This window comes from Peromyscus eremicus, chromosome 1 (assembly GCF_949786415.1).
Source record: "Peromyscus eremicus chromosome 1, PerEre_H2_v1, whole genome shotgun sequence".
NCBI lineage: Eukaryota > Metazoa > Chordata > Mammalia > Rodentia > Cricetidae > Peromyscus > Peromyscus eremicus.
In genome coordinates, this window is record NC_081416.1 from 56,154,930 (window position 1) to 56,182,878 (window position 27,949).

Consider the following 27,949-nt stretch of genomic DNA (forward strand, 5'->3'; position numbering starts at 1 on the left):
TGGCCTCAAACTCACCTGCCTCTGTCTCCCAAGTGCTAGGATTAAAGATGTGTGCTACCATTGCCTGGCTATTCCTGATTTCCAAGACACAAATTACCTTCCTGTCAAAGGCTACTAATAGTATACATTTTTTTTTGTTTTAAATTATATTTATTTGTTATTATGGTAGTGGGTCACATGCCATGCAGCATGTGTGGAGGTCAGAGGACAGTTTGTGACAGATAGTTATCTCCTCCCACTGTGTGTCATGAGGATCAAACTCAGATTATCAGGTCTGGTGGTAAGTGCCTTTACCACTGAGCTATCCTGCTAGTCCTAATGGCGTCAGTTTCTTGGCTGCCTTTTTAGAGGTACTATGTGCATAAAACAAATTGTATGTGTGTGTTGCTGGGGTCACACCCAGGATCTTACACATACAAAACACATATTATACTACTGAGCTGCACGTTCAGCCTTATGCATACACATTTTTGCTCAAATGCATACTTTTCTGCAAATCTTTTTCCTTACTTCTCTGTACATCTTAGAATTAAGTCAAATAAGCCAGTATATGAAGAAGTCTGGAACTTTTGCAGTTTTATACCCATCAGTTATAAAACTCTACCAGGCCCCACTGGTTTTTAAGCTGTTTATGATCTGTTCTCACAAAGAGTGTTACAGTCAATAACCTTAGACACGTCATTTTACACATGTGAGTGGACCTGCAGGGTTGGTTTCCAGACAGAGACAAAAAGGACAGCTGCATTTGTGATTTCGATGAAGGATGTCAAACAAATACCTTTGGGGTTGGATGACTTGCACTTCAGCAGTATGGGGCTGAGTTGGCAGGAGCCTGGCTGGTGACCTAGGAGCACATGGAGAAAGCTAGACAATGACAACTGTCCCCGACATGATTGTCTCTACTCCACCCTTCAGAGAACCTGGAGAAGCTGCACTCAGTCGGCTGGTCACTGGAGGCCAAGGCTTGGAAACAGGAAAGCACCTGCTTCTGAACTTGACAGAGGAGTGATTTAGGTAGAGCGGAGGTTTCAATAAAGCTTAGGAGCAGCCTTCGTACTGTAAATGATTTGACAGGCTGGGTGGGACACATAGACCAAAACCAGATGTGAACATGAAGTGGGAAGCTTGTCAGCCATAGAGCTGACCCTGCTGTAGGGAGGCAAAGATCAAATCCCCTGTAGCAGTGAGGACGATGCATGGATTGTTGTCCTAATGTGACATGCCGTAACAAATACAAACAGACAAGCCGGGCGGTGGTGGCGCACGCCTTTGATCCCAGCTCTCGGGAGGCAGAGACAGGAGGATCTCTGTGAGTTCGAGGCCAGCCTGGTCTACAGAGTGACAGGCACCAAAACTACACAGAGAAACCCTGTCTCGAAAAAACAAACGAAACAAAACAAAACAAAAATACAACCAGACCACCACAGAGAGCAGGAGGGATCTTAGCTCATCTTAGGCAAGGCTTTACAGAGAGAAAAACAGGTACAGGGAGGTCTAGAACTAGCAAGAGCAGAAGCATCAGCACCCTGTAGTGTGGTGTAGGAGGTAGCCTCCAAGTTAGAGTAGGAGGCCTTTTCCTTCAAGTTACAAGGAGCCAAACTTGGGCCCAAGAAGGACCTAGGAGCAAGCTAGCCCATGGTCTCCAATCACTTGAGCCCCACTGTGGGCTCATCTGTCTAGTACTCAGGCAGCCTCTGTGGCTCTTCCCGTCAGGCTTGCTCTGGCTGGCAGCATGGTCTGCGGGTGGGTGAACCACACCTGAATCAGTGAGAATGAGTCACTGTGGTCCTCGTCATTGCCATGACATTGAGGAAGCCCTCAAAGCAAGAAGACAGAGGGGAAATGCGGAGCTGGAGTCTGGGATTTGTCTCCGAATGTTCTTCCTAACAGCACCTGTCTAGATAGCTCTGCAGCTGACTGCCTCGTCAGCCTTGGTGACGACATCGTACCTCACTGGTCTGTCCATTGGCTACATCTTCTTTCACCTTCTTTTTTTATGTTTTATTTTTTTTTATTATCAGCTTGATACAGTACAAATTCTTATCCTAATAGTGAAATGTTTCACTGAAGCTTGCCCAGTGATTGAGTAAAACCAAAACTTACTATGAGTGAGTACATACCATGTTTGTCCTTCTGGGTCTGGGTTACCTCACTCAGGATGCTATTTTCTAGTTCCATCCATTTGCCTGCAAATTTCATGCTGTCATTGTTTTTCTCTGCTGTGTAGTACTCCATTGTGAATATGTACCACATTTTCTTAATCTATTCTTCAGTTGAGGGGCATCTAGGTTGTTTCCAGGTTCTGGCTATTATGAATACTGCTGCTATGGACATAGTTGAGCATGTATCTTTGTTCTTTCACCTTCTTCTAAAGAGAATTCTCCTGTCTCTTTCCTCTCAACAGATTTACCCATACTCTTAGGATCAATGGTCACTTCTGTGCACATGAGTCTCTCTGTCTCTGTATGTCATCTCCTGTTCTCTCTTCTGGACTTGAACTCTGTTTACATCGCCTACCGAAATTCCCGTCTGGATATCTAGCATCATCTCAGGTACCCATGTGTGAAATGGAGCCTGTCTCCTGGCCCAGCTCTATTTTCTTCTCCTGGCATTAATGCTCTTTCAACCACCCAAACCCAGGCCCTGAGTCAGATCTGGAGCCTCCTCCTGTTCTTCCCAAATACTAGTCATTGCCAACTTCCCTCACAACAGTCTTTGTCCCTCACACTGTCCCTGTTAATCCAAGGTTTTAATACGCCATGACTCGGGTACTCAGTAGCTTCCTACTTGGTCTTTCTCTCTGCAGTACTACTCCCTGCTCTAAGACTCACTCCCCCCCCCCATTTTGTTTGTTTGTTTTTTGAGACAGGGTCTCTCTATGTAGCCCTGGCTATCCTGTAGCTTGCTATATAGATCAGGCCAGCCTCGAACTCAGAGATCTGCCTACCTCTCTCTCCTGAATGCTGGGACTAAAGGTGTGTGCCACCATGCTGGGTGACAATCTTTCTTTCATTCTTTCATACCAGGTCAGACAGACTTTTTAGGATGGCTCTCTCGATCTTGTCTCCTCTACCCAGAAACCTTCAGGTACCTTCATTACCATAGATAATGTCCAGCTCAAGAGCCCTTTCTTGGCCCGAGCATGCCTCATTGGCTTTATCACACAGGACAGAGTCCAAGCTTGGAGCTGAACTCTGGGGTCAAACCTCATATGCTGTGTTGCCCAGAGCAACTATTTCACCTCTCTCCGCCTGAGCATCCTCTTTAAAATAACTGTGTAAGAAATGTTACAGCTGTGTGTAAAGCGGCTGTGAGGAGAAAATGTCCACAGAGCAGTGCTGAGCACAGAGCACAAGCACATCTGCTGGGTTTTGGGGTTTTTTTTTTTTTTTTTGGTTTTTCGAGACAGGGTTTCTCTGTGTAGCTTTGCGCCTTTCCTGGAACTCACTTGGTAGCCCAGGCTGGCCTCGAACTCACAGAGATCCGCCTGGCTCTGCCTCCCGAGGGCTGGGAGTTGGTTTTTTTTAGTGTTGTTTTATATTAGGCCTGTGTGTGTGCACGTGTACCATGTGTGTGCCTGGTGCCAGCGGAGACCAGAAGAGGTTGTCAGAATCCCCAGAACTAGGATTATGAGTGGTTGTGAGCAGCCATGTGGGTGCTAGGAACCAACACCAGCTGTTCTGCAAGAACAGGTACTCTTAACCTGCTTAGCCATCTCTCTAGTCCCCCAAGATGCTAGCTTTTGATCGTATTGCCACTCCCAGAGAGTGTACTTACACACGCATGCCTCTGCACACATCGCTCCTCACCATACGTGCCCCTGTTAGTTTGATTTCTACTGCTGTGATAAAAGCCATGACCAAAAGTAACTAGAGGAGGAAAGGGTTCACTTCATCTTATACTTCAGGGAAGTCCACCACTGAGGGAAGTCAGGGCAGGAACTCAAGCAAGGCAGGAACCTGGAGGCAGGAACTCAAGCAGAAGCCATGGAGAAATGCAGCTTACTGCCTTGATCCTCCTGACTTGCTCAGTTCGTGTTCTCCAGACCACTCTTCCAGGGATGGCATCACCTACCTTGGGCCGAGCTCTTCCGCATCAATCATAAATCAAGAAAATACCCCTACAGGATTGCCGACAGGCCAATCTGATGGGGACATTTTCTCAGCCGAGGTTCCTTCTTCTCAGATGATTCTACTCTGTGTCAAGTGTTCTGGTGGAGGCTCCACCTCAGCCCCTGGCACCCTGGCATCCATATACCCAAAGAATCTGGAATGTTCTAGTGGAAGATCCACCTCAACTCCCCTCCCCCATCTCTTTCCCCAAACCCATCCCCTCAAAGCCTGCCAAACACAGCTCCTCCCCAAGAGATGCTCAAGACCACTCCCCTAGGGTATTTAAGCTGCATCCCAGAAACTAGACACGTAGTTTTCCGGTCTCTTGTCCTGTTTCCTCTCTGGGGGGCTAGTGAATCACCCAGGAATGCTCTACCCATTAAACCAGGGCTTTTTCTAATTCGGTCTGATTTGGTCTGATTTGGATTGCTGCGTCAGCAGAGAGACCTATCGGCATGCAAAAACCTTTCATCTGGAGGTTCCACCGAAGGGGGTGGATTTTCCCCCATCAGCCCAGGGCCACATCGTGGGGAAATACCCCTCTCCCCCACACCTGCTCTCTGTCTAAGATCGGCTCTCAGCTGGGTAAGTTGTCCTTTCCAAGTCTTTGCCTAGGAGGGCCTCTGATTTTTGGGGAGTCCTGCCAAAGATGCGGCCCCGCCAGGCCCCTGACCCGTTTCAGAACAAAGGGCTGCCTTTGTTCTGTGGGACCCCTTCTCCAGAAGACGTTCTGTTGAAGGGAATTTCCCACCCCACCCCACCCCCATTTTTTGACCCAAGGCCTACCACAGTGGAAGCATTTTGCTAGGCTTTGGGTCCCCAGCATAGACTTGTGAAATGGGCACATGCAATTTGAAGCCGGATCCCCAAATGCCCCGGGCTGTCTTTTACAAAATCTATTCAAATTGGGGCTATCTAATACCATCTGTCCCGAACGCTTGATTTCTCTGAGCACTAAGGCCTGGCCACAGTACGCTCTCGATTATCAGTCAAGGTGGCCTCCTGAAAAAACTTTAGAATTTTCCGTCCTTTGTGATCTTGAAAATTTTGTTGGCTTGGAGATAATTGGACAGAACTGCCCTATGTCCACGGTTGTTGGGTTCTGCATTCCCACCCTCCCCGCAGAGGCCAATGTCCCACAGCACTGGTCTTGTTGGCCAGGGTCATGGTGCCTCTAGATTCCCGCCTATCTGGGAACTGGGATCCTGAAAATTCCACTCTGACCATGCTTCCAGGGACACTGGCCCCTGCCCCACTTCTCCAAACTCTACCTACCCAACCCTCTCCTATGGGGCCACAAATTGAAGACCAAATTCTCCTCCTTACCCTCCTTCCTGTCCTCCCCTCCCCACTGCTTCCCCATCTTCCAATGCCTCAACCTACATCTTGGTTCCCTTTTACACACTGGCCTAACACCCCCGAATTTTCCCCCGTTTCTTCTCGTACTTGGTCTCTGCCTTCCCACCCATTTCATTTCTCAGTCAGCATCAGATATTATAAAGAAATTTAAAAAGGCTGAGGAGGGTCCCCAAGCTCCCCTACAGGAATTGATGAAATGTCTTTTAAAGTTTTCAATGCTCGAGAAGAGACAGCCGAGTCAACCTGACAGCCAAGGCTGCAACAGAAGTCTACGCTCCAAACCCAAGCTTAGCAGCTGCCCTGAGGCCACCAGGGCCCCCCTAAGGGGGACAAGGGAAGTTCACCACAAGGCTCCATCCTGCCAGAGCTCAGCCCAAGTCAACTCTGCCAGAAACCTGCTTCAAATGCAGCAAGCAGGGCCGCAGCTGCCCAGGAGGCCATGCTCTGTCTGCCGACAGCCTGGGCACTGGAAATCGGAATGCCCCCATGTGGGCTCGTCCTCTATGCCATCCCATGGACGTCCAGCCTCAACAACATTTACAACAGACTCTTCTGGCCTTTGAACTTCTAAGCCTGGCGGAGGACTGAGACGGCCTAGACTTGGAGACTCCCATTGCCCTCTTCAAGCCTAGGGTGACGCTGCAGGTCACCTTGATGGCCTGCACTCTTGGCCAGCGCACTCTCTCCTGAGTATTTCACAGGTCCAATCACCGGGCCCTCCAGATACGTCAGCCTCTGCACCAGCTGAGGCCACCAACCCAGCGAGGATTGGCAGTGTCATGGTGCTCCTATAGGAAGCTCTGACCATCTCCAGAGCTCCACATTCCCTAGAGCTCACAGTCCTCGGGAAAGGTTGGGAAGGCCAATGGGCTCCTCATCAAACAACAGCTTACCAAGCTTTCCGTTGAACTCAAAAACAGGTGCCTGAGGTCTCCAGGATGACAATTAACCAATGCTCCTTCACTCACACCTGCTGAATGTGAGCCCATGAACTCCCGACTCCCCACTTCCCCATGTCACCCCATGCCCAGAGGAAGGAGCCAGACTTGAACCAGTGTCTCTATACCCAAAGAGTCTGGAATGTTCTGGTGGAAACTCCACCTCAGCCCCTGGCACTCTCACATCTATATACCCAAAGAGTCTGGAATGTTTGGGTGGGAGCTTCACCTCAACCCCTGGCACCCTGGCATCCATATACCCAAAGAATCTGGAATGTTCTAGTGGAAGATCCACCTCAACTCCCCTCCTCCATCTCTTTCCCCAAACCTGCCTCCTCAAAGCCTGCCAAACACAGCTCCTCCTCCAGAGATGCTCAAGACCACTCCCACAGGGTATATAAGCTGCACCCCAAAAAACAGACAGGTGGTTTTCTGGTCTCTCATCCCCATTTCCTCTTGGGGGGGTGTGTGCTGGAGAATCACCTGGGAACATTTTACCCATTAAACCAGGGCTTTTTCTAATCCGGTCTGATTTGGATTGCTGCGTCAGCGGAGAGGCCTATCAGGGTGCAAAAATCCTTTCATCAAGTTCACAAAAACCACTGAGTGCTCCACCACCACCTTTCTGTTTGCTCAGCCCAGAATGCCATTCTCTGCTTGCCAGCTCTAGCTCACCCTTCAAGGACTTGATGTGATGTATTATTGCGGGGGGGTGGGGGGGGTGGGGGTGGGGGGTGGCTGAGGGTATCCTGCCTGCGCAGGGAAACATGCTAGGCAGATGCATGCCATGCGGGCATGCACAACCCAGATGCTGCATCCACATGGAGAGTTTATTATAATAGAGAGATGAAGAGAAAGATAGGAAAGAGAGAAGAGAGAGAGGTCAAGGGTGCACACCTCGTGGGAGGAAAAAGCAGGAGAGAGGAAGGGGAGGAGTTTTTCCTCAAAAGGGGGCTTTTACGTCAGGACGCAGGATGGCGCCAAGGGGCAGGTCAGAATGTTAACACTGGATACCTCTCATTTCCTCCAGGTGAGTACTTATTTACTGTTACATAGTGCTGCTCAGACTGACCTAGGCTGTGACAGGTGTCAGAGGCTTATGAAACCAGCCTTAGGCCACACAAACACATTTTCCTGAAGGGTTCATTTATTCTTATATTAAAACAACTACTTCAGACATATCACTGGAGTCTAGAGTCAAATATAAAATTGGCCGATTTTATTTATTTATTTATTCATTCGTTTATTTATTTTGGTTTTTTGAGACAGAGTTTCTCTGTTTAGCCTTTGCTATCCTGTAACTCACTCTGTAGACCAGGCTGGCCTCAAACTCAGAGAGATCCACCTGCCTCTGCCTCCTGAGTGCTGGGATCAAAGGTGTGCACTACCACACCGGGCTTAAAAATTGGCAGATTTAAAAAAGACAAAACCTCCAAAGCTACACGGAGAAACTTTCTTGCCCCCCCCTCCCCCCAAAAAAAGACAAAACACAGAACTCCTGAGAATACTCAGAGACTGCATCGGTGGAAGGTTTAAGAGGCAGGGACACTGTGAGCCCAAAGGCTGGGGACACATGAGGGTAAGCAGGGTAACTCCAGCCCAGCAGGAGGCGTCACCTGCACTGGAGGCTTCTGCAGGATGGTCGCTCCGCTTCCTGGGAACGGGCACCTCTGTGTCTTTAGACTCCTACGTTGCCTGGGGGCAATGCTTGTATATACATGAGTTTTTTGTTTGTTTGTTTGTTTTTTAATTGTCCCCATATGTTGGCCTTATCTCATCAAGTCCATCCTAAACATCTGGCGTGCAGGTGTTTGGCTAGCCTGGTGGGGCAGCTGTGAACACTGCCAGCTTTGCTGTTCGCTGACTGTGCAGAGCATTCCCCTCTCAGCCTCAGTTTCTTTATCTGTAAAGCACAGACAATACTCATCTAATGAGATTGTCCTCAGGCCTCAGCTGATCACATGCATGAAGTGTTGAGCACAGCAGGAAAGGGTAAGCACTCAGCAAACCTGCCACCCTGCCCAGCGGTGCCAGGCTATCAGGGAGCATCTGCTCCTCCAGTATCCCCATCCCTCACGGCACCCCTCCTCCACCCACGACTGCATGTTCACAGTAGATTTACCTAGAGTTTCCAGACTTCCCTCCCTTAACACTGACCTCACTCACACACTGCACACGTCCTATCGTGGGGTACCGCTCCTGATTGTATACACTGCGTAATTAAGCTGCTGTGCGACTCCATCTAAAACAAAGGACAAAGGCAAACTGTTCTTTGATCTCATCCGCTTTCCAGCCCCCACTCCAGTCTCCACTCACAGGAAAGTGTTCCTGGAAGAACTGCCATGTGCTCACGTGGGCAGCACACACCAACACTGGAATGGAGGCTGGCATGGAATCTGTGGAGCACCCCAGATCTTTCTTCCCCATGGTCCACTGGTGGAGCCAGAAGCCACTTCTGCCGCTGTCCCTTCCCCAGCATAATACTGACTTTAGCCATGAGCCACAATGAATCTTTCCCCCTTTCAAAACAAACCGAAACCGACAGGCTCCCTGTGTCCAGCTCTCCAGGCAACCTCTTGCCATCACACCACAGAGCTGTTCTTACCAGTTTCCAGGGACCTCTGTGAGGCTGAATCCAGCAGGACCCTCTCAGATTGCATTTTCCCAGCTTCCTGGGAACACCTAAAGGCTGAGACCCTCTGCCGAGACTCTCAAGCCTCTTCACCCCCTCTGCTGTTCTGGTCTTCCTGTGGCTCTTCAGAATCCTCCCACCCATCTCCTCTGCTTTATCCTCCCATTCTTTGGTCTAAGTGTAGGGCTGGGCTGTCTGTGAATCCCTCTTCTCTCTATACCCCTACCCCCCCCCCCCCCGAGACTGCATTTCACTGTGTAGCCTTGGCTGTCCTGGAACTCACTCTGGCCTGGAACTCATAGAAATCCTCCTGCCTCTGCCTCCTGAGTCCTGGGATTAAAGGTGTGTATCACCACCACCCGGCTCTCTATATGCTTAATATATTGTTAGACTGATTGATTGGTGGATTTTTCTTTAGACTTTTTAGGGTCTGTCTATGTAGTCCTAACTGTCCTGTTAGTCTCTACATAAACCACGTGACCTTGAACTCACGGAGATCTTGAGTTTTTTGGAGAAAGGTCTTGCTGCGTTGCCAGGTGGCTTTGGAACTTCAGTCCTGAATCAGGTTCTAGAGTGTTGGGGTTACCATGAGCACCACTGTGCCCAGCTCATTCTTGTGACCTTAAATGCCATCTGAAAGTTCCCCAAAGTTAGATCTCAATTCTAAGACCTCTCCAGACTTCCAGATTTACCGTATCTTCTGCCTACACCCATCTTCACTAGGATGCATTGCAAACACTTCAAATGTAACATATTGACTGGGGGTGTAGCTCAGTCATAGAGCATTTGCCTATTATAGGCAAGACCCCAGGTTCCACCCACAGCACTCCCCCAAAGCCAAAATGTCTTGGTTCCCTTCCTACTCTCCTCTTCCCAGAGTCCTCCCTGCCACAGTCCTCCCTATCACAGTCCTCCCTATCACAGTCCTCCCTATCACAGTCCTCCCTATCACAATCCTCCCTGCCATAGTCCTCCCTATCATAGTCCTCCCTGCCACAGTCCTCCCTATCACAATCCTCCCTGCCACAGTCCTCCTTATCTACTATGGGAGATCTGGTCTTCTGGTCACTCAAGCCAAAACTTGAGTGGGGAGTTATTCTTGGCTCCAGGCCCTCAAATCCAGTCAAGATCAGCAACCCCTAGTGGTCAGTTGTCCCCTCAAAATCAAATCTGGCCCCTTCTTGCCAGCTCCATCTCCCCACCCTGCTCCAATTCACATCATTGTCCCCCTTTCCAGACAGACTTCATTAGCCTGCTGAGCAGAATGCTTTCCCCACCTGTCTGCTTCCCCAGCTCCACAGACTGTTTCCACCCACAGCTGCAGCCATATTTTCAAAACATAAGTTCAGTGATGTCATTCCGTAAAGCCACCCAGTGTCTCCCCTCACTCTCTGTGAAATCCACATTTCTTATCACGGTCTGCAGTGCCCGGTGGGACTGGCCTGCTACCTGTCTGGCCTCATTCCTGGCTGTCTTCCCCTTGTCCCCTGTGTTCTGACCTTCACATTCTTGTGTGGACAGGCTGGAAACGTTCCTGCCGCTGAGCCTTTCCCCTCCTCATTCCTTCTGTCTGGAACATTTACACAGGTACGAGCCCTTCCCCTCCTTCCTGTCTCTTCTCCAACGCTATCTCGCTATGGGGCCCTTCCTGTCCACCTCCTCCCAAATATCACCTCAGCATTCTCTGACGCCCTACAGACCCCTCACCCTAATCTACTTAATGTTGACCACCACATGACATGGAACTAATTTCCATGCTCGTTTTGTTATGTTTCAGTGGTAGTAACACCCATGGAGAGCTACGGTGCCAGGAATTTAATAGTTGCTCATAAGCTGGGCACGTCAGGCAGGTTTTTTGCTGTCTTGTCAGGGAACGTGACTCAGAGCGCTTTTCTAAGTATTACCAGGGGACACCGAGGCTGCTCAGCTCTTGAAAAGACTGCCTTAGAAAGACAGATATGGAAGCCCGGTGGTGTAGTAACACAAGCCTTTTATCCCAGCACTCAGGAGGCAGAAGCAGATGGATCTCTGAGTTTGAGGCCAACCTGGTCTACAGAGAGCTTCCAGGACAGCCAGGACCACACAGAGAAACTTTGCCTTGAAAAACAAAACAAAACAAAACAAACAAACAACAAAAAAAAAAAGCCGGCAACACAAAAGCCTAGAGCTGGCCCTCTCTCCTGCCTGCGTACCGTTTGGGAGCTGCCGGGTAGAGTAGAGCCATATTAAGGGACTAAAGGTCAGGATTTCAGGCTTAATATACTTTATTGTAAGCATTAGTGAATTCCTTGATTCTCATCTGCCAACATCTGGCTTTGTGCCAGGCTGTGCTGGATTTACCACACCACAGGTCAGAGAGTGTGGCAAGCATCTGGTGGTCAGGATTAGGCTCTGGAGGTGTTTGGCTTCAGCTACACAGGTTCTCAGGAGCATCAGGGGCTTGTTGCTTAGACAGAGAAGAGGCTGAACCAGGAAGACCTCCACAGTCAGCCTGATGTTTCTCCAGAGCTGAGCTGAGCAGAGCAGCATCTACTGGCCATGGATTCTCTCCTGAAGTTCTTGGTGGCTAGGAGGTGTTAAGGGAAGGACAACCTAGGTGGTACCTCAGAGCGGGTAGAGATGCCAGAGGCTGTGGACGACAGGGTGGGAGGAGGAATGCAGAGCAGAGTCAGTTCTATTCCCTGATGGACCTCAGCAGTTCCTAACTACTGCCTCTGGTTCTGGGGCTTTGGCGAACCCCTTGGTACTCACAGATAGGCCCATGGGCCCTGTATATACTCTTCCCCCACCATTAGCTCATAAGGTAAGGATCACTAAAGGGGTCTATCTGGAGCCAGGCACCTGGAAGACGCTTCTTGCTTGTCAGGAGGGACCCCTAAGTCTGTTCCCTGTCTCCTAGTCAGGGCAGCCCCTACGCAGACCAGAGGGTGGTAACTCCTGGAGAAGGCCCTGGTTCCCCTGAAAGCTGACCGGTCTGTCCTGACCTGCATTGGAAGCGGGGGTCTTCAGGGTGTGTCCTCAGCACCTGGTGCACCTCTAGGGGGGGCTTCAAGCCCATCTGCTCTGCCCGATGCCAGCGCTGCAGCCGTGTGATACCTGCCAGGGCAGAAAGAAGACTCAGCACGGGCAGGAGAGTTCAGGCTAGAGAATGCAGAGGGCAGTTTCTTGAGCATCACACGTCAGGCTCAGGAGACAGTGTCCACGAGTTAGGCAGGTACTTGGATTATTCCTGAGACACATCGATGACAGAACTGGTTCAGAGATGTGCCTGATGGGCTGGAGGTGGGGTTCTCACCTGTGCAAGGCCCATACTGCCAGGCCAGGTCAAACTGCCTCAGCAACTCCAGCTCTGCGTCCTCCTGGCTGAGGGACTGGGTGTCTTCCCCTGCAATAACATGGGGCTCCTCAGGGCCATCCAGGCCTTTGCCCTACCCTGGAATTACAGCTGTGCCACTGTGTCCTGGCTATAGCCTCCTCACTCATTTGCCTTTGCCATCCTGCAGCCAGACAGCTCATCGGAAGTGCGAGACATGCTGGCTTCCCCTACTAGCCAACACACACACACACACACACACGCACACGAGTCCTTTCTGGTCTTTGCTTGTCCACTCTTCCTGCCACTCCCACATTTCAGAGACCTAGCTCTGGTGCCAGCTCCCCCTTGCAGTGCCCAGGGGGCCCCTCCCTCTTCTTCACAACAGGGTAGGAGTCAGTGATGAACCGCTTCCGGCCCATGGCGGCCACCCAGGCAGGCGGAGCAGGAGGCAATAGCGGGAAAGAAAAGGCAGGGCAGCGGGCCTGTGAGAGACAGCTGCTGAGAGTGAGAGAGGGCCAGAGAGAGATGGGCCAGCGATGGACAGACAAGTTGACCCAGACAAGCAGAGAGAGGAAGTCCCTAGGTTCCAGAGAATGACGCCGGTCTTCCGCCCCCACAAGCACGCAAACATCAGAGACCTAAGCAAATGGCAAGCGGCCTCTGTGGGGCGGGGCCCTACCGCTAGCCAATGGCAGTTGGCAGAGGGCAGGGGGCGGGGCAGCTGCTGCTGCGTTCGCAGCGAGGAGAGCTTAGGCGGAACCAAGGACCTGTCAAGATGCCCCAGACTTCACCACCTCCCCTGGTCCGTCATTGGTCCACTCGGGTCCCCAGGGACATATAGAGAGTTATCCTCGGCCTCTCACTTCCCGTTTTTCCTTCCTAGGCAAATGTTCTTTTCAGCCTCACTAATCCCCGTGGCCAGTTTGTAAGTCCCCTGAGCCCGGCTGGAACCTTTTACTCCTGCTGGTTGGCCCCAGAGCGTTGTGGGATCAGATCTGTAGGTCCAAAGAGAGTTTGGACTAATCCGGGCCCTTCCCTGCTCCTACCGGCCCCAGGAGACCTGGCTGGAGAAGCCCATGGGCTCAGAAGGCTCCTTTCTCACAGTCTGCTGGCAGAGACACTGTCCACCCAGCCCAGGCATGCGGTTGCTGTGTCCACTGTCAGGCCCGACAGCCTGCCGCTGTCCACTTTGCTAGTCAGGAAGATTCCATTCCAAGCAGGATGCCAAAAGTCTAGTCCCATGGGTTCAGATCCCCAGGCTGTTTTGTTTTGTTTTGTTTTTTTTCCTTTTTGGTTTTTCAAGGCAAGGTTTTTCTGTGTAGCCCTGACAGTCCTGGAACTTATTCTGTAGACCAGACTGGCCTCAAACTCACAGATTACCTCTCAGAGATCTGCCTGCCTCTGCCTCCCGAGTGCTGGGATTAAAGGCATGTGCCACCACTGCCCGGCATAGATCCCCAGTTCTTGATTGACAGACCTGCTCTGTTTCTTATGAATGTGTATATGGGCAGAAAACAATATCATAAACCTTACCCATATTGGACTTGCCATGTACCAAATGCTGTCCTAAGTGTTTCCCACATACTAACTCAAATTAGACATCAAAAGAGTTTTGCGCCCGGCGGTGGTGGCACATGCCTTTAATCCCAGCACTCGGGAGGCAGAGCCAGGAGGATCTCTGTGAGTTCGAGGCCAGCCTGGTCTACAGAGCAAGATCCAGGATAGGCACCAAAACTACACAGAGAAACCCTGTCTCGGAAAAACAAAACGAAACCAAAAAAAAAAAAAAAGAAAAAGAAAAAAGAGTTTTGCAAGAGGGTGTAGGTAAATTGTGATCAGGGTTCTTAGTAACCCTGTGTAACTACCCTCCCTGTGCTCCAGAAGCTCACAGGCTTGCAGGGTAGAGGGGCATCCAATTGTCAGTCCTGGCCGGGAGAGCGGAAGAAAGAACTCGGAGCTGGAGGAGGATGGGAGGCATGGGGAGAAGGCCTCCAGGAGGCCGACTGCTGTAAACAGTGTCTCTCAATTCTCCACCCATGACCTTTGTCTTGGGGCTCCTCTCGTGGCTGACTCACCCTGACTGCCACCTCCCCCTCACCAACTTCCTGGCAGCGGGTGAAAGTGCTGGCCAGTGGGAGTCTGGGAACCAGCACTGGACTGACCCAGCACTAATCACCCTTTGGAGATCCCATCCAGTTCTTCCTTCCAGGGGTGCAAGGCCTAATGATGGCTGACTGGAGGCCTGTGCCCCCCCTTCTCTGAAGCTCTGAGATCTGGCTTGGCAAGCACTGGGCCTCTCATGTGTGTGGCAACAGAGAAGAAGATCTCTAGCGAGGAGCCCACCAGTGGGAAGGAGAAGGCTCTGTCTCCAGCGGCCTCCCCTTGCCTGGCCTTCCCCATCAGCTTCTTGAGGAGGAGGGACTGTAGGCACACTGCAAAGACCTGGAAGGCCCTTCTCTGCCCCATTGTTTGGATTGGCCCAGGTCTGATCCCCTATCTGTCTCTTGGACAAGTGGGGCCCACATCCAGTGAGAAGGGACCCTGCAGAGTTGGGGAGGGTGACAGGGAGGATTCTCTACCAGCAAGGGAAGGGCATAAGTGTTAGGTCTGGTCAGGCTGGGTGCTCTATAGTTGGCTAGCTCCTAGGCTCTGTGGGACTGACCACTCCTCCCTAAAAGGGCCTCAGAAAGGGACTCTGGGACCGTTCCCAAAGGTATGTGGCACCCACTTCCTGAGTCCACAAAGCCCTGAGGGAGCAAGGAACCATGGGTGGGGCAGACCCCTCCTCATTCCTGGTCCCTCCCACCCCTGAAAGCTGATAGCCGTGGGGCCTGCCACCGCCCAGGGAGCGTGAAATGGGGTGTGCCGCTGGGCGGCCACAGCAGCTCCCACTGCTGCCTGGGCCCATTCCCCTCTCTCCTTTGGCAGCCCCTGACACCCCAACCTGCTCTGTGGAGGGCCATCCCTACCTGCTCCCCCTCCCAGCTCTGCCTGGCTCAGACCCAGCTAGCCTCTCCCACACTGTCTGGAAAGATATCTCCCATGGGCTTTAGCTTCCCTCAGCCCCAGAGAGAGGTCCAAAGTGTTTACCTAAATGCAGGGACCCAGGACTGGCCTTCTGGCCTGGGGTGAGACAACTCTCCCTAGGAAGCATGTTCTTTCTCCCAGTCAGCTCTGAGACCATCCTGGCCTGCTCAGCATCAGATGGTTCTTTGAGGTGTCTGGGGAAATGACTAGCCCTTGGCCTTCTATCTTTAGATGGTTTCCTCCATTCTTTCCTAATCTCATCCTTCTCTCCTACCTGGAACACCTTGCCTGACTCAGGCAGCTTCCCGGGCCCATCCACCAAACTGCTGTTCAGTTCTCGGACTGGAGACCAGGTTGGTAGTCTGAGATGGAGCTCAGTTCTGTCTTGTATGCAAAGTATCCTTAGTCAGCACTGACCCCCCTAAGCCGGTGATGGAACTAGAAGCAGTTAACTCTTGCACCTTGGAAAATACCTAAAACCTTGTCCTGTCCAAGGTCAAAGTCCTGGGGAGACGAGGAAAACAAATAATGAGAACAGAGAAGGCCAGCACCCTTCTGGGGCTGAGACTCACTGCTGACTGCTCCAGTTGGAAAGCAGATTAAACGTGGCTTCCCTCAGTGTGGCAGTTGGGGTGGGGTCAGCACTGTACACACACAAACACATCCTGAAAGCCCTCTCCCCAGTGGAGGCGGGTCACGTGGAGAGCGCCAGGTAGAGCTGAGAAGATGGGGCACAGAGGAGAGAGAAGAGCAGCTGCTCAGGGCTCAGTGGGGATGGAAGGGATACCCCACTCTATCCCTCTCTTTAACCCCACCCCTTCCTCGGCCCTGCCACTCACCCTGAGCAGATCAGTCCAGCTCAGGGGATTCTAGGCAGCCGGATGAACACCCCAAAAGCTTCTTACTCATCCCTCCCTTATTCCTTTCCCATGTGCCACATTCCCTCAGCAGCCCCTTCCTAGACTCTCTCCCCTCTCAGACACAGCTCCTTAGCCTGCTAGGTTCTGGGGTTCATGGATTTAAAGGTTGGGAACCTTGAAGAATAGGAAGGCTTCCCTGGGTCTCTAGTGTCCTTTCTGCCGTACCCAGGAATTTCCTATACCCACTCTGATCAGCTCCCCTTTCACCTGGGTCAACCAACAGTTCAGAAGAAATTCTGGGGAAGATTTGAAAAAGCACCCTTCTGATCATTCCTCACTATGGCCACCAGGTGTCAGACTTTGTCCAGAAGGGAACAGGTCCTAGCTAGTCCCTAAGAGCCACGTCCTAGAGGTCAGGCAAGTTGGGGAGGGACCTCCAAGTTATCTCTGAACTAGCCAGGCTACAGACCCGGAAGGTTAAGATAAAAAGGACTGGAACCCAGACCCACAGCTCTCTCTACAATTATTCCCTCACTACCTCTGTCACTACTCTGCTACAAGGGTTTTGTCCCCTCCTACTAGGGAATTTGGATACCAGACTGAGTCAGGGAGCTCAAGAATCCAGAGGACAAAGGCAGGGATAATTACGGCTCCAGAGAAGAAGGGAGAACTCAGAGGAAACATCCGTCAGAATATGCAGCCAGGCCTGAATCGCTGACCTTTGTGCTGGAGGCTAGGGGAACCGAGGACCGCCTTCTCCATTTTGGGTAGCTGTGGCAGTGGCAGCTGGTGAATGTGTTTGTGTAAGAGAAGTGCTTGGATGAGTTCCCTCGCTGCTGAGGGGTCCCTGTGTCCTGGGTGCTTGTCATTCTCTGGTGAGCTATGTTGAGTCGCCTCGACCCAGAGCCTCCTCAGTGCTGGCTCTTAGCCTCCAGGAAGCTGCCTTTTCTCCTAGGTGACGGTTTTGTCTCCCGTGCATCTTCTCAGACACAGGTGCATCTCCAAGCACCTAAGACAACAGCGAGGTTTCCAATACATATGTGCTGTCTGGAGACAAGGAGGGTGTCAGCCCCTTTCTTCTCCCCTCCTGCTCCCCCCCCCCCCCCCGCGAAGGACACAGGGCTTCTGGAGACCGTGCATCTAGGCAAGAGGTGGGGGCAGAGTAAGAGGGGGCACTTTTCAAGGCTAAGGACCAGCAAGACAGGATTGGCAAAGTCAGAGTCGGGACATGAGGGGCCCCAGGGCGCTAGCAGTGGGGTTGTTGAGCAGTTGTGAGCCGATGTGCCACACACTACAAGCAGAGAAGACAGCAGAAGGACCAAGAGCAGGGAATGGACCTGAAGAGATGCTTCATGTGGGGAGCGCTGCAATTCCCACATACAGAAAGCTAGTGTGGGCTTACAGTAGACGGGTGAGAACAGGTTCAGAGAGAGTATTTCAGAGCTTTAGTTCTCTCTCTCTCTCTCTCTCTCTCTCTCTCTCTCTCTCTCTCTCTAGTTTTTCAAGACAGTCTCTTGTAGCTCAGGCTGACTTTGAATTTACTATGTAAACGAAGGCTGGCCTTGAACTCAGAGATCCACCTGCCTCTGCCTCCTGAGTGCTGAGATTAAAGTCGTGCACAACACTGCATGACTCTTAAGTGTGGTCTTAAGAGTCAGAAGTCCAGGTACTGAGAAACCAACACACAAGTCTACCTGGACCCTTCAGTGTCATGGAGGGAGGGCACGGTCTCCAGAAGCCCTGTGTCCTTAGGGGGGAGCAGGAGGGGAGAAGAAAGGGGCTGACACCCTCCTTGTCTCCAGAGAACACATATGTATTGGAAACCTCGCTGTTGTCTTAGGTGCTTGGAGATGCACCTGTGTCGGAGAAGATGCACGGGAGAGAAACCGGCACCTAGGAGAAAAGGCAGCTTCCTGGAGGCTAAGAGCCAGCACTGAGGAGGCTCTGGGCAGGGGCGAGCTGTTTCTGGTTTGGTAGGAAATGCCACGAAGGGGACTCACAAGAAAAATGTGTCTGCTCAGATCACTTGGTTCTTCCCAGCAAGCACCTGGATTCTCTCCTTTTCGTCTCTTCAGTTCGTACCCCAAATCTCTCCATTCTTCAGCTACCACCCCCACATTTGACAACAGCGTGTTTAGATCTCTTCTCTTTAAAACGGACTAACAATAAGCCTTCCTTGATACTGTCCCTTCATGACAGGACACTGAGAATATGTATTCACTTCTGCGTTCTTCACACTGTATCTTTCTTGGACTCACAGTTTGATGTCTGCCTCTCACTTGCTATTTCAAGGGTTCCTATGGGGTGGGCACGGTGGCACATGCCCATCATCCAGCCTCCTGAAGCAGGAGGATCACTATGAATTTAAGTGAGCCTAGTCTACATAGCTCCCTACACCCAAAAACAAACAAATCGCCTGTACTTTCCTAACTGCCTTAGTTAGGCTGCCTAGAATCCCCTGAGCTGGACTGATCTCCTGCTCAGGGTGAGTGGCAGGGCCGAGGAAGGGGTGGGGTTAAAGAGAGGGATAGAGTGGGGTATCCCTTCCATCCTCACTGAGCCCCGGGCAGCTGCTCTTCTCTCTTCTCCGTGCCCCATCTTCTCAGCTCTACCTGGCGCTCTCCACGTGACCCACCTCCACTGGGGAGAGGGCTTTCAGGATGTGTTTGTGTGTGTACAGTGCTGACCCCACCCCAACTGCCACACTGAGGGAAGCCACGTTTAATCTGCTTTCCAACTGGAGCAGTCAGCAGAAACCTCCATCCACTTCCTTCTCTCAGTTTCTCTGGAGCATGAGACTGCTGATCAGCCCTCAACTTCTAAAACTCTCTTGTTTTGGACAGGTTTTATATCAGTTTAAATCAAATTACCGGCCGGGCAGTGGTGGCTCACGCCTTTAATCCCAGCACTCGGGAGGCAGAGGCAGGCGGATCTCTGTGAGTTCGAGGCCAGCCTGGGCTACCAAGTGAGTTCCAGGAAAGGCGCAAAGCTACACAGAGAAACCCTGTCTCGAAAAAAAAAAAAAAAAAAAAAAAAAAAACCAAACCTTTAAATCAAATTACCAAGGACTTTACTGTCAGGAAATATGCTGAAACACTGTCTGGATGTACGGGTAGGCAGTCCTGGAACCTGCCCTCAAAATGCTGTCTGCCTGAGGAGACTCACTTGCATCTTGCCCTGTCTCCTCCACCTGTCCAAAATCTTCCCACCTTCTGAGAATGGTTTTGAATCCCACCCCGTGCTGTTTTCAAAGAGTGCACTGAGCGTTTGCTGTACCACGCACTATAAATACAACAATAGCTTCAGGCACTGTTCCCTTCCCAAGTGCCACAGCCTAGACCCTTCACCCCATTAGGTGCAGTCCTCTGTCCTAGACTTACTTTTGCATGGGTCTGCCTGCTTGACTTCCTACCCTTCTTAATATTCATTGGTTCTCTTTTTCAAAACATCATGTGGGTTCCAGAGATAAAATTCAGGCTGTTTGGCTTGGCCACAAGCGTCTTTACCCACTGAGCCATCTCGCCGGCCCATTGCCTAGGTCTTTTTTTTTTTGAATTTTTATTTTGCAATACAATTCAGTTCTACATATCAGCCACAGATTCCCTTGTTCTCCCCCCTCCCGCCCCCCTCACCTTCCCCCCAGCCCGCCCCCCATTCCAATCTCCTCCAGGGCAAAGCCTTCCCCACAGACTGAGATCAACCTGGTGGACTCAGTCCAGGTAGTTCTAGTCCCCTCCTCCCAGGCCGAGCCAAGGGACCCTGCATAGGCCCCAGGTTTCAAACAGCCTACTCATGCAATGAGCACAGGACCCGGTCCCACTGCCTGGATGCCTCCTAAACAGATCAGGCATTGCCTAGGTCTTTCTCCATTTAAGCAAATCTGCCTCGTGGCATCCTAGCATTTCTGGGAGATGGTCCTACTCCCTTTTTAAATTGTTTTGTTCCACCTTACAGAATACACCTTTAGGCTGGAGTCTGAGCTGGGTGCTGCGCAGAGGAGAGAAGAGCAGAGCATGGTGGTGTATGCCTGTTAGCCCAGCACTGCAGGGGTGAGGGCAGAACTTCAAGTTCAAAGGCAGCCTATGCCACAGAGTGGGAAAAAAGATGGGGGAGGAAAAGGAGGGAGAGAGAGAGGAGAGGAAGAAGAGGAGAGGGAGGAAGCGGGGAGGGAGAGACAGAAGGTAAGAAGGAAGAGAGGAGGGGATACTAAAGAGAAGGACTTGGAGCTTCGTGAACTCCTCGAAGACCCTACTGCCTTCCTCCTAGCCCATGTAATGTTTCTGTATCACAAGCCAAGACGCTTTTACCTGTGTGTAGAGAAAGCCCTGGTGCCCTTTCTAGTGTCTCAGGCAGAGTCAGAGTCTTGTGAGTGTCTGGACAGGTGAAGCAGGGCCCGTTCCACTCGGGCCAGGTGACTCCAGGACGTGACACTGAGGTTGGCCAGCCCATGGGCGGTCAGAAGCTCCTCCCCCCTCCTTTCTCCCTTTTCTAGGGGTCATGCGCTTGCCTTACCCACTACGTCACACGAATGTGCTTCTACACCTCGTTATTTCAGGGAAGCTGGTCTTTCTTCCCAAGGAGATTGCAAGTTTCTCAAGGGCAGGAGCCAAGTTGGGCCTGTGTCTTCTTTTGGCTTCAGTATACCCAGCCAGCAGAGTGGAGGGCAGGTAATGAGGTCTTTAAAGTATCTGTCAACTGACCAGCACTCCCATCATTTGTTACTTCCTTCCTTAAGGCATTATCTTTAGGAGGCTCTTCTCATAAAATGTCCATGTGTTTCCTGGGAGCAATTAACCCATGAATTTATCCAGTAGTTCATAGCTAGAATGTCATGGCATAGGGATGTGTTTCAACTAATCAGTAATTACTACAATGGCTGCTGCTATAGCCAAGTACCTTTAATATTTCTAACAACTGCATAAGCATATTTAATTATCCCCATTTTACAGATGGGGAAACTGAAGACAAGAAAACTTCGTCTAAGGCTATCCAGCTAGCAGGCTATAAAATGATATTGGAGCTTAGATTATCCCTCCCATCTATCCCATTCTGTTGCAATCCACTAAGCATTCTCTTCCTCCAAATAGGGTTTTACACTGAGGGAAAAGAACAGACCCATAGCAAAGAACACCGGCTTGGCTAGTGTCCATCACCCTCCCCAGGAGAAGAGTGGGCGAGGACTCCAGGAAGGCAGCCACTAATGGGAGCCCGGGGGAGTTTGGGGCTGCATGTCAGGGGTTAGCGATTAGCAAGAGTCAGGGAGAAGCCTAACAGCTCTCCCCACTGTGTAGGTTGAACTGGAGTGGAGAGTTCAAGGCCAGACAGGCCTGGGGGACCAGCAGAGCAGTCCAGAGGCAAGGAAGACTAGCAAACGTAATACACACAGCTTCGGGAGGACCGAGGCATTTCAGGTGTGGCAAAGGGATGGATGGGTTCCAGGAGCCTGTGTTGCACCAGGACCAGCAGAAAGAGCCTGCACCCCAAGCTCTGTATACCTCTAGGTATAAGGAAACAATGGGAATTGGCAGGCAGGGCTAGGGTCACCAGCAATGGGCCCCAGGAAGACTGTCAGGCCAGGCAGAGTCCAAGTTCTGGGGAAAGCATTTTATTTGTTAATACAAGAATAGAAATTCTGCAATAAATATCATCTAATAAATAACATCTCCAAATAAATAAATATTAATACAACAAACTTAGAGTCATGAGTGGGTGGGGGCTGGGGGTAGGGCCTGGGGAGCCATCCCCCTCACCCCACAATGCTACTGCAATGTAAACTTTCAGGAAACCCTGTGGCTGTGGCTGCCCTCCCCAGCCCAGGCAACCACAGATACCCTGGGAAAGGGGTGGAGTGGAGGCACCGAGATGCCGGCAAGACAATTCAAGGCGAGGTCCTGATGCTCCACATGGCTTCTGTTTTCCGCCCCGTGCCACCAACGGCCTTGGCGACTGCTGGGTCTGGTCTGTCCCTGCCCTGCTCTCTTAGTATTACATCTTCTGGTTTCTAGACCACCTCCAGCACAGACCCTACCCCTCCGCTTTCTATCACACCCTTCTTTAGACTGGCCACCTTGTTTCCTGAACTGGATATGTAGTTATTGGGGTAGGGGAGCAACACCCATCCAAGGAGAGGGAGGGAAGCCAGGGGGCTTTACCCCAGAAAGGCACAAGCTACAGCGGCCCCCACCCATGCCCTCCAGGTGTGCTTCTGCAAGTGCCACATGAGGAACTGAGTGGGCACTGGCCAGTGGCAGGCAGAAAGCGGGAGGCAGGGAGCACCTTTATACCCACCTGAGCCATTCCACTCCCTCGAGCGTTACCTCTGTGGCAACAGGATAATGCCCACTTCACCTTTTCCCCAGACCCTAGGACTCTAGGAGCTGGTCAGGGGACAGGGCTTATCGAGCTACACTCCCCATCCAAGGCAGAGGAGGACGGAGTTCCCACCGTCTGTTTCCTGGCTCAACAAATGTTGGTATACAGGTTTGTTTTTTCCACCCCAGAATGGAAACACAGCTGACTGGGGCAGGGGACTGGCAGGAGTTAAGGGTCAGAAATCAGAAGCCATGGGCCTCCAAGTGCAGGGTGACCGAAGCTGCCGGCGGCGGCTGCATCTTCTTCTTAAGCCGGTTGAAGTCCTTGGCTGAACGCCACAGCCAGGTCTGCAGCTCCTTCAGCAGCCAGAAGTCATCCATCTTCTGGAGGAAGTCACTGTGGGCAGGGCCAGGGGCCCAGGCTGGCTCAGTCCCTGGCAGAGGCTGCGGCAGTGGGTAGCCCAGAGCGGCCATGACACCTGCAATACTGCCCAGCAGGCCCTGGAGACTGGTGCAGAAATGGGCCAGACTGCGCCGGAGTTCGGCGGTGGCAGCTTGCCGGTTGAGGCCGCGCAAGTAACACAGGAGGTGGCTGTAGGCCTCATAGTTCTGGGTCAGCCGCAGCTTGTCACTGAGGCTTCGCCACACTTCCAAGTTGACAGTGGCCTTGGGCAGGGTCTCGGCCCCCAACCGAGGAGGATTGAAGTCAGGCTCGTTGAAAGGGGGCCCCAGGTAGTTCAGCTGTGGAAAGGAGAGGGCGATGGGGAAGGAGGAGAGCAGAGCTGCCAGCCTGCCACCAGAGGGATACCTCCTCCCAAACATGGTAGGCCTCTGTTCACAGACCTCCTGAGTTTTTCTAGCAACTGTGTCACTTGCATGGAGGTGACAGGTGAAGCAGTGGGGTGATGAGCTCTCCTATGGAGAGGTGTAGAAAGAGAAGATCACCAAGGAGCCGCTCAGGAAGGACGTGCTGATTGGCTGGGCGGAGAGTGCCCACCACAGGGCAGGGCAGAGAAGAAGAAGACCCCGAGGAGCCTGGAAGCCAGGCTGGAGAGGTAGAAGGTGGCCTCTGAGAGTGCAGGCCAGGGAAGAGCTCCGCAGGGCAATTGCAGAACATGAGAGGAAGTCGCAGAAAATGCTGTCGGGTTTGGTGAGAAGATGCTGATGACCTGGGAGAGACGGTGCCTGTGGCCTGGAAGCCAGATCGCAGGGGGTTAAGGAATGAGTGGGTGGAGAGGAAGTGGAGGCAGAGGGTGTAGACGACTCCTTGAAGAAATTTGGCAGAGAAAGTCAGGAGAGAAAGGGTCGGGAACTAGACAGGGTAGCAGACTCAAGCTGAGGTTTTCTGCGCAGGGAAACCAGCCAGAAGAGAGTCTGTATCGAAGGCCGAGGGGTCTGGTGGCACCGAAACTCCTCTTCGGTAGGCCCAGTTCCTCAAGCCACAGGGACAAGGGATAGGGGGTACTCACCAGCACCCCAGAAGAGGGTTCGGCTGCTAGGAGCAGAGCTGTAAAGGAAGAAACTGAGGACATCTCAAGAGGGTTAGGAGAAGGGCATGCAAGGCAGTAGAGTAGAGGGAAGAGGGCAAAGCCCTTGCCAATGCCTCAGGGGATCGGCCTGAGGCCCAGGGAAGGGGATGTGGGAGATGTGCAACTGGGAGGGAGAAAGAAGAGGGTGAGGCCTGGGAGAGGCAAGGGCCCAGGGGGAGGTTCGCACGCTGACAAGCACAGAGACAAACTAATTTCCTCGGTGTATCCTGGGGCTGGAGCCAGCTCCCCCGCCACCCTCCTCCCCTTTTCTTCCCTGGCTCAGGAGTAGGGTCTGGGATGTGGAAGAGGAACACGGGAAGAGGGGGCCTGTTCCCCATGGTCCTCAGTGCCTCCTATCCTCTTCCCTTCTCTCCTGGGCTCTATGAAGTTCTCTGGACTACCCTCAGATTCTTAGGGTATAACCACCCTCCATACCCTGAACCCCTTGCTGTCACTGCCCTGGATTCTTTGTAGACCCCTCCTCCGACACCCCCTAAGAGGCCTGTGAAGGATAGGAGAGGCAGACAGAGGGAGGCCCATGGGTCTAGAGCAGCAGGGCCCCAGGTCTGGGGGTAGAGTCAAGCTGGAACACAGGCATAGAAGGTGGGGCCCCTCCAGCCCCACCCATGCAAGAGACACCACAACACGGTGTAAACAGAGGAGACTTCCCCAGCCCCCAGGGGGAGGCAGGCAGCTGGGCTGGCAGCCAATGGGGCAATGGGCCAAGGCGGGTTCGAGGCCTGCCCACATGCCTTGTCCTGGGGCCAGGATGGGGGGGCACCTGAGAGGGAAGGGCAGGAGATAGGCCAGATGGAGAAACCCAAAAGGCCTCTCTCATCACCCCATCACTCACCAGGACCCCTGCACCATGCTCTCTCTCCCCCAAAGCCTCTGCTCCGAACGGGATACTCACATAGGTCCCAGCCAAGCTGCGGAGTTGGTGCTCCAGGTAGCGGGTGAGGTCATAGGTTTTCTGGATGGAGGGGCCAGGCCCTGGATCTCCTGTGCGATTAAGAGCTGGTACTGCAGGGAGGTGCCAGAGCACCGTGCATAGGCAAGCTAACATCCCCCACGAGTCCCCTGTGGACAGGATGGGCAAGAAGTATGAGGGTGGGCCCAGGCCCAAGTGGGGGAACAATTGGCAGCCCCTCAGGTGTCTGTCCCCACCTTGGGCTAGGAAGGGGGGTGAGGGTGAGAGACCAGATGGGAGGTGGAGGGGATGGGGGAAGGGAACCACTTCTGGTCCAAGAGTGGATGTGGAGGTATGTCTGCAAGGACGAAGTCCTGGCATCTGTGTCCATCAGTAGATACTTGACTGCATCTGTCAGCTCAAAGTCTTCGGCATGTATGTCACTCTATGTGCCAAAATTGTGTGCGTGTGTACACCGAGAGGGGCAGGCCAGGCCTGAGGGACCTTATGTCGGAGTTCCAGGTGTGTCCCAGCCTCTGCTCCATGTCTTCTAGTCTCACTGCAGCAGGAACTAAGGGATGGGACTATGGCCTACGTTAATTCTGGCAAGCGTGAGCACGAGCCCCGTGGAAGAGTGAAGGGAGGCAGCAGCATGTGAGGCAGGAGCAGGGTTCTGCAGCCAAGGTCGGCCTGAAGGCTCCAAGAGGGTTTGTGGAGTGAGAAGTGGTGGGTATACACTAGGGTACAGGTCCTGGGAGTGAGAAGTGGTGGGTATACACTAGGGTACAGGTCCTGGGAGTGAGAAGTGGTGGGTATACACTAGGGTACAGGTCCTGGGAGTGAGAAGTGGTGGGTATACACTAGGGTACAGCTCCTGGGAGTGAGAAGTGGTGGGTATACACTAGGGTACAGCTCCTGGGTGTGATGAGGGTCTGAGGGCGTGATCTGAAGGAGACGTAGTGTTCCCCTTAGTAGCAATATAGAAGTTTGATACCCCCCCCTTTTTTTTCCGGTAGTGCTAGAATTAAACACAGGGCCTGTACATGCAGGCAAGTGCTCTACCACTGAATTACAGCCCCAGCTCTTCTCTGTTTTTTGAGACAGGTTCTCCCTAAGTTCCCTACTTGTGAACTTACGATCCTTCTGCCTCAGCCTCCTGAGTAGCTGGGATTACAGGCCTGTACTAGCAGACCCTGCCAATGTCTGCCCTGTCTGTATCTGGAGTGTTGGAGGGGCAACATCAAGGGGAAAGATGGGGGTTTAAAGAGGCAGGCTGGTCCGCAGATGACAATGGAGGGCTTGTGTCCCAGAAACCAGGAGTTGAGGCTGGGAGAAGGGCCAGAGTCAGGTGGGAAACACTTTCCTAAAGGGCTTTTTAGGTGACGTCCAAAGATCAAAATCAGTACCTATCTGGGCTAGGATAGGGTGGGAATAGAAGTAGCTGTGGGCTAGGTTAGGCTTAAGGACTAGGTTAGTCTTAACATTTCCCATGAATTTAGACTTGGGATTTGGTTGAGTGAGCGTGGTTGAGATTTGAGTCCAGGAAGGGGATGTGGTTATGTTTGGGCAGGCAGAAGGTTAGTTGGGACTAAGATCTGTGAATTTGTTGCTTTACACATCAGATAGAATGGTGTTTGGCAAGTCACAAAAAGCAGGGATAGTTTGGGTTTTAAGCTTGGATAGGTATGAGGTCAAGTGGTTTCTTTACTCTAGTTTACATTTTATACTTCCAGATTTTTCTATAATGACACGTTTCTTAGAAACAAGTAGCTAGGCTTAACAATTTGCCTGTATTCAGACTCGGGACAGGGTTTGGATGTAAGAAGCCATGAAGACGAGATTAAGGTTAGAGTCTGTCATATGCTAAGCCTATAGAAGTCACTGTTGGGACTCTTCGTCACATACAGAATACAGGGGGCAGCGGAGGGCTTCAGCTGAGGCATGGGTACTCAATACAGACTCTCAGGTGCTTGAACAAGTCAGCTTTGCAGGTGGAGGGAGCATGGGAGGAGTATGTATCCCATCACAGGCATGAAAGGGTCTTAGCTTGAGTGTGTGTGTGAACGCGTGCGTGCATGTATATGTGTGCAAGTTCACATGTGTTTTCAGACAGCAGGATCAGACACTTAACTGCTCCCCTGACAAACAGGCTCCACTTCGCTTCCCCCTATGTGTAGCCTTGGTCCTTTCCATCCCTAGTTCTTACCTAACTGTTTTCCATTCTAGTCCCTGATTACCGAATCCCCAAATATGTCCAAGTTCTCCTCCTCTGTACCAAGCCTGGGCATCTGGTGAAGTCCCCTGTAGGAGCCTGTGCGTATCTTGTAGGGTTAGTTTTGGAGACTGGAACCATCATCCTGAGCTGAGCAGCAGCCCTTCCAGCTTTGAGACAGCTTTTAGGATGAAGTATGGTTTTGCTGGAAGTTAGTGGCGTTGCCAAAATTCTGCCAAAGCAGAAACTGGAGGCTTGGCTGGCCTCTTCACCCTCCCTGCCAAGGGCAGCCCCGCCATCCAGAATCCTGGACGAGGCTGTCTGTCCCGTAACTGGAGGTGTAGACAGGAGCCCAGCCTGGAGCTTGTTTCTCTCCCTTCCTGGGCCCTGTGGGACATCCCTGGGGAGAATAGCTCCTTACACAGGGGGCAACAGGAGGAGAAGAAGCCTTTGGATAAACAACAGCTAAGTCATCTGGGCAGAAAAACGGCTCGTGAAATTAACCAGACGAGGCCGGTGTTTCCAGGAATATTTCAGTTCTGAGGTAACTGTATCACTGCAGGCTGGGGGGTGGGGGACACCAGAAAGCAGAAGGAGCCCTACTGACCAGTCCTGGAGAAAAGCGGAAAGAAGCTGGAGTCGTAGGAATCAGAGTGGAAGCCAGTAGAGGAGAAAGGACAGGTGAAGTACAGGACTCTGCTGTCCTGTGGCAGCTCTGATCTCGGGCAAGATGTGCTGGACTC

The 27,949-nt window shown here is 52.0% G+C and overlaps 2 protein-coding genes and 1 long non-coding RNA gene across 4 annotated transcripts; all 3 read right to left on the reverse strand.

Moving 5' to 3' along the window:
• Positions 1–614: 614 nt before the first annotated feature.
• Positions 615–9,590, reverse strand: LOC131898052 (uncharacterized). The gene is made up of 3 exons (XR_009375838.1): positions 9,534–9,590; positions 8,567–8,651; positions 615–844 (listed from the first exon to the last, which is right to left on the reverse strand). It is a non-coding gene; the product is annotated as an uncharacterized LOC131898052 (long non-coding RNA).
• Positions 9,591–11,287: 1,697 nt separating this feature from the next.
• Positions 11,288–12,985, reverse strand: Pold4 (DNA polymerase delta 4, accessory subunit). 2 transcript variants are annotated; one of them, XM_059249115.1, is made up of 4 exons: positions 12,680–12,985; positions 12,337–12,426; positions 12,026–12,137; positions 11,288–11,607 (listed from the first exon to the last, which is right to left on the reverse strand). In XM_059249115.1, the coding sequence occupies exons 1-4, from the start codon at positions 12,774–12,776 to the stop codon at positions 11,571–11,573; spliced, it is 336 nt and encodes a 111-aa protein (XP_059105098.1). In that variant the 5' UTR covers positions 12,777–12,985; the 3' UTR covers positions 11,288–11,570. The 2 variants fall into 2 exon arrangements, with proteins under 2 accessions (XP_059105098.1, XP_059105107.1); XM_059249124.1 differs by having other exon boundaries at positions 11,288–11,670.
• An 8,927-nt stretch (positions 12,986–21,912) lies between these two features.
• Positions 21,913–27,448, reverse strand: Clcf1 (cardiotrophin like cytokine factor 1). The gene is made up of 2 exons (XM_059263385.1): positions 24,998–27,448; positions 21,913–23,296 (listed from the first exon to the last, which is right to left on the reverse strand). Exons 1-2 carry the CDS (start codon positions 25,373–25,375, stop codon positions 22,799–22,801), a joined length of 876 nt encoding a protein of 291 aa, XP_059119368.1. The 5' UTR covers positions 25,376–27,448; the 3' UTR covers positions 21,913–22,798.
• Positions 27,449–27,949: the final 501 nt, after the last annotated feature.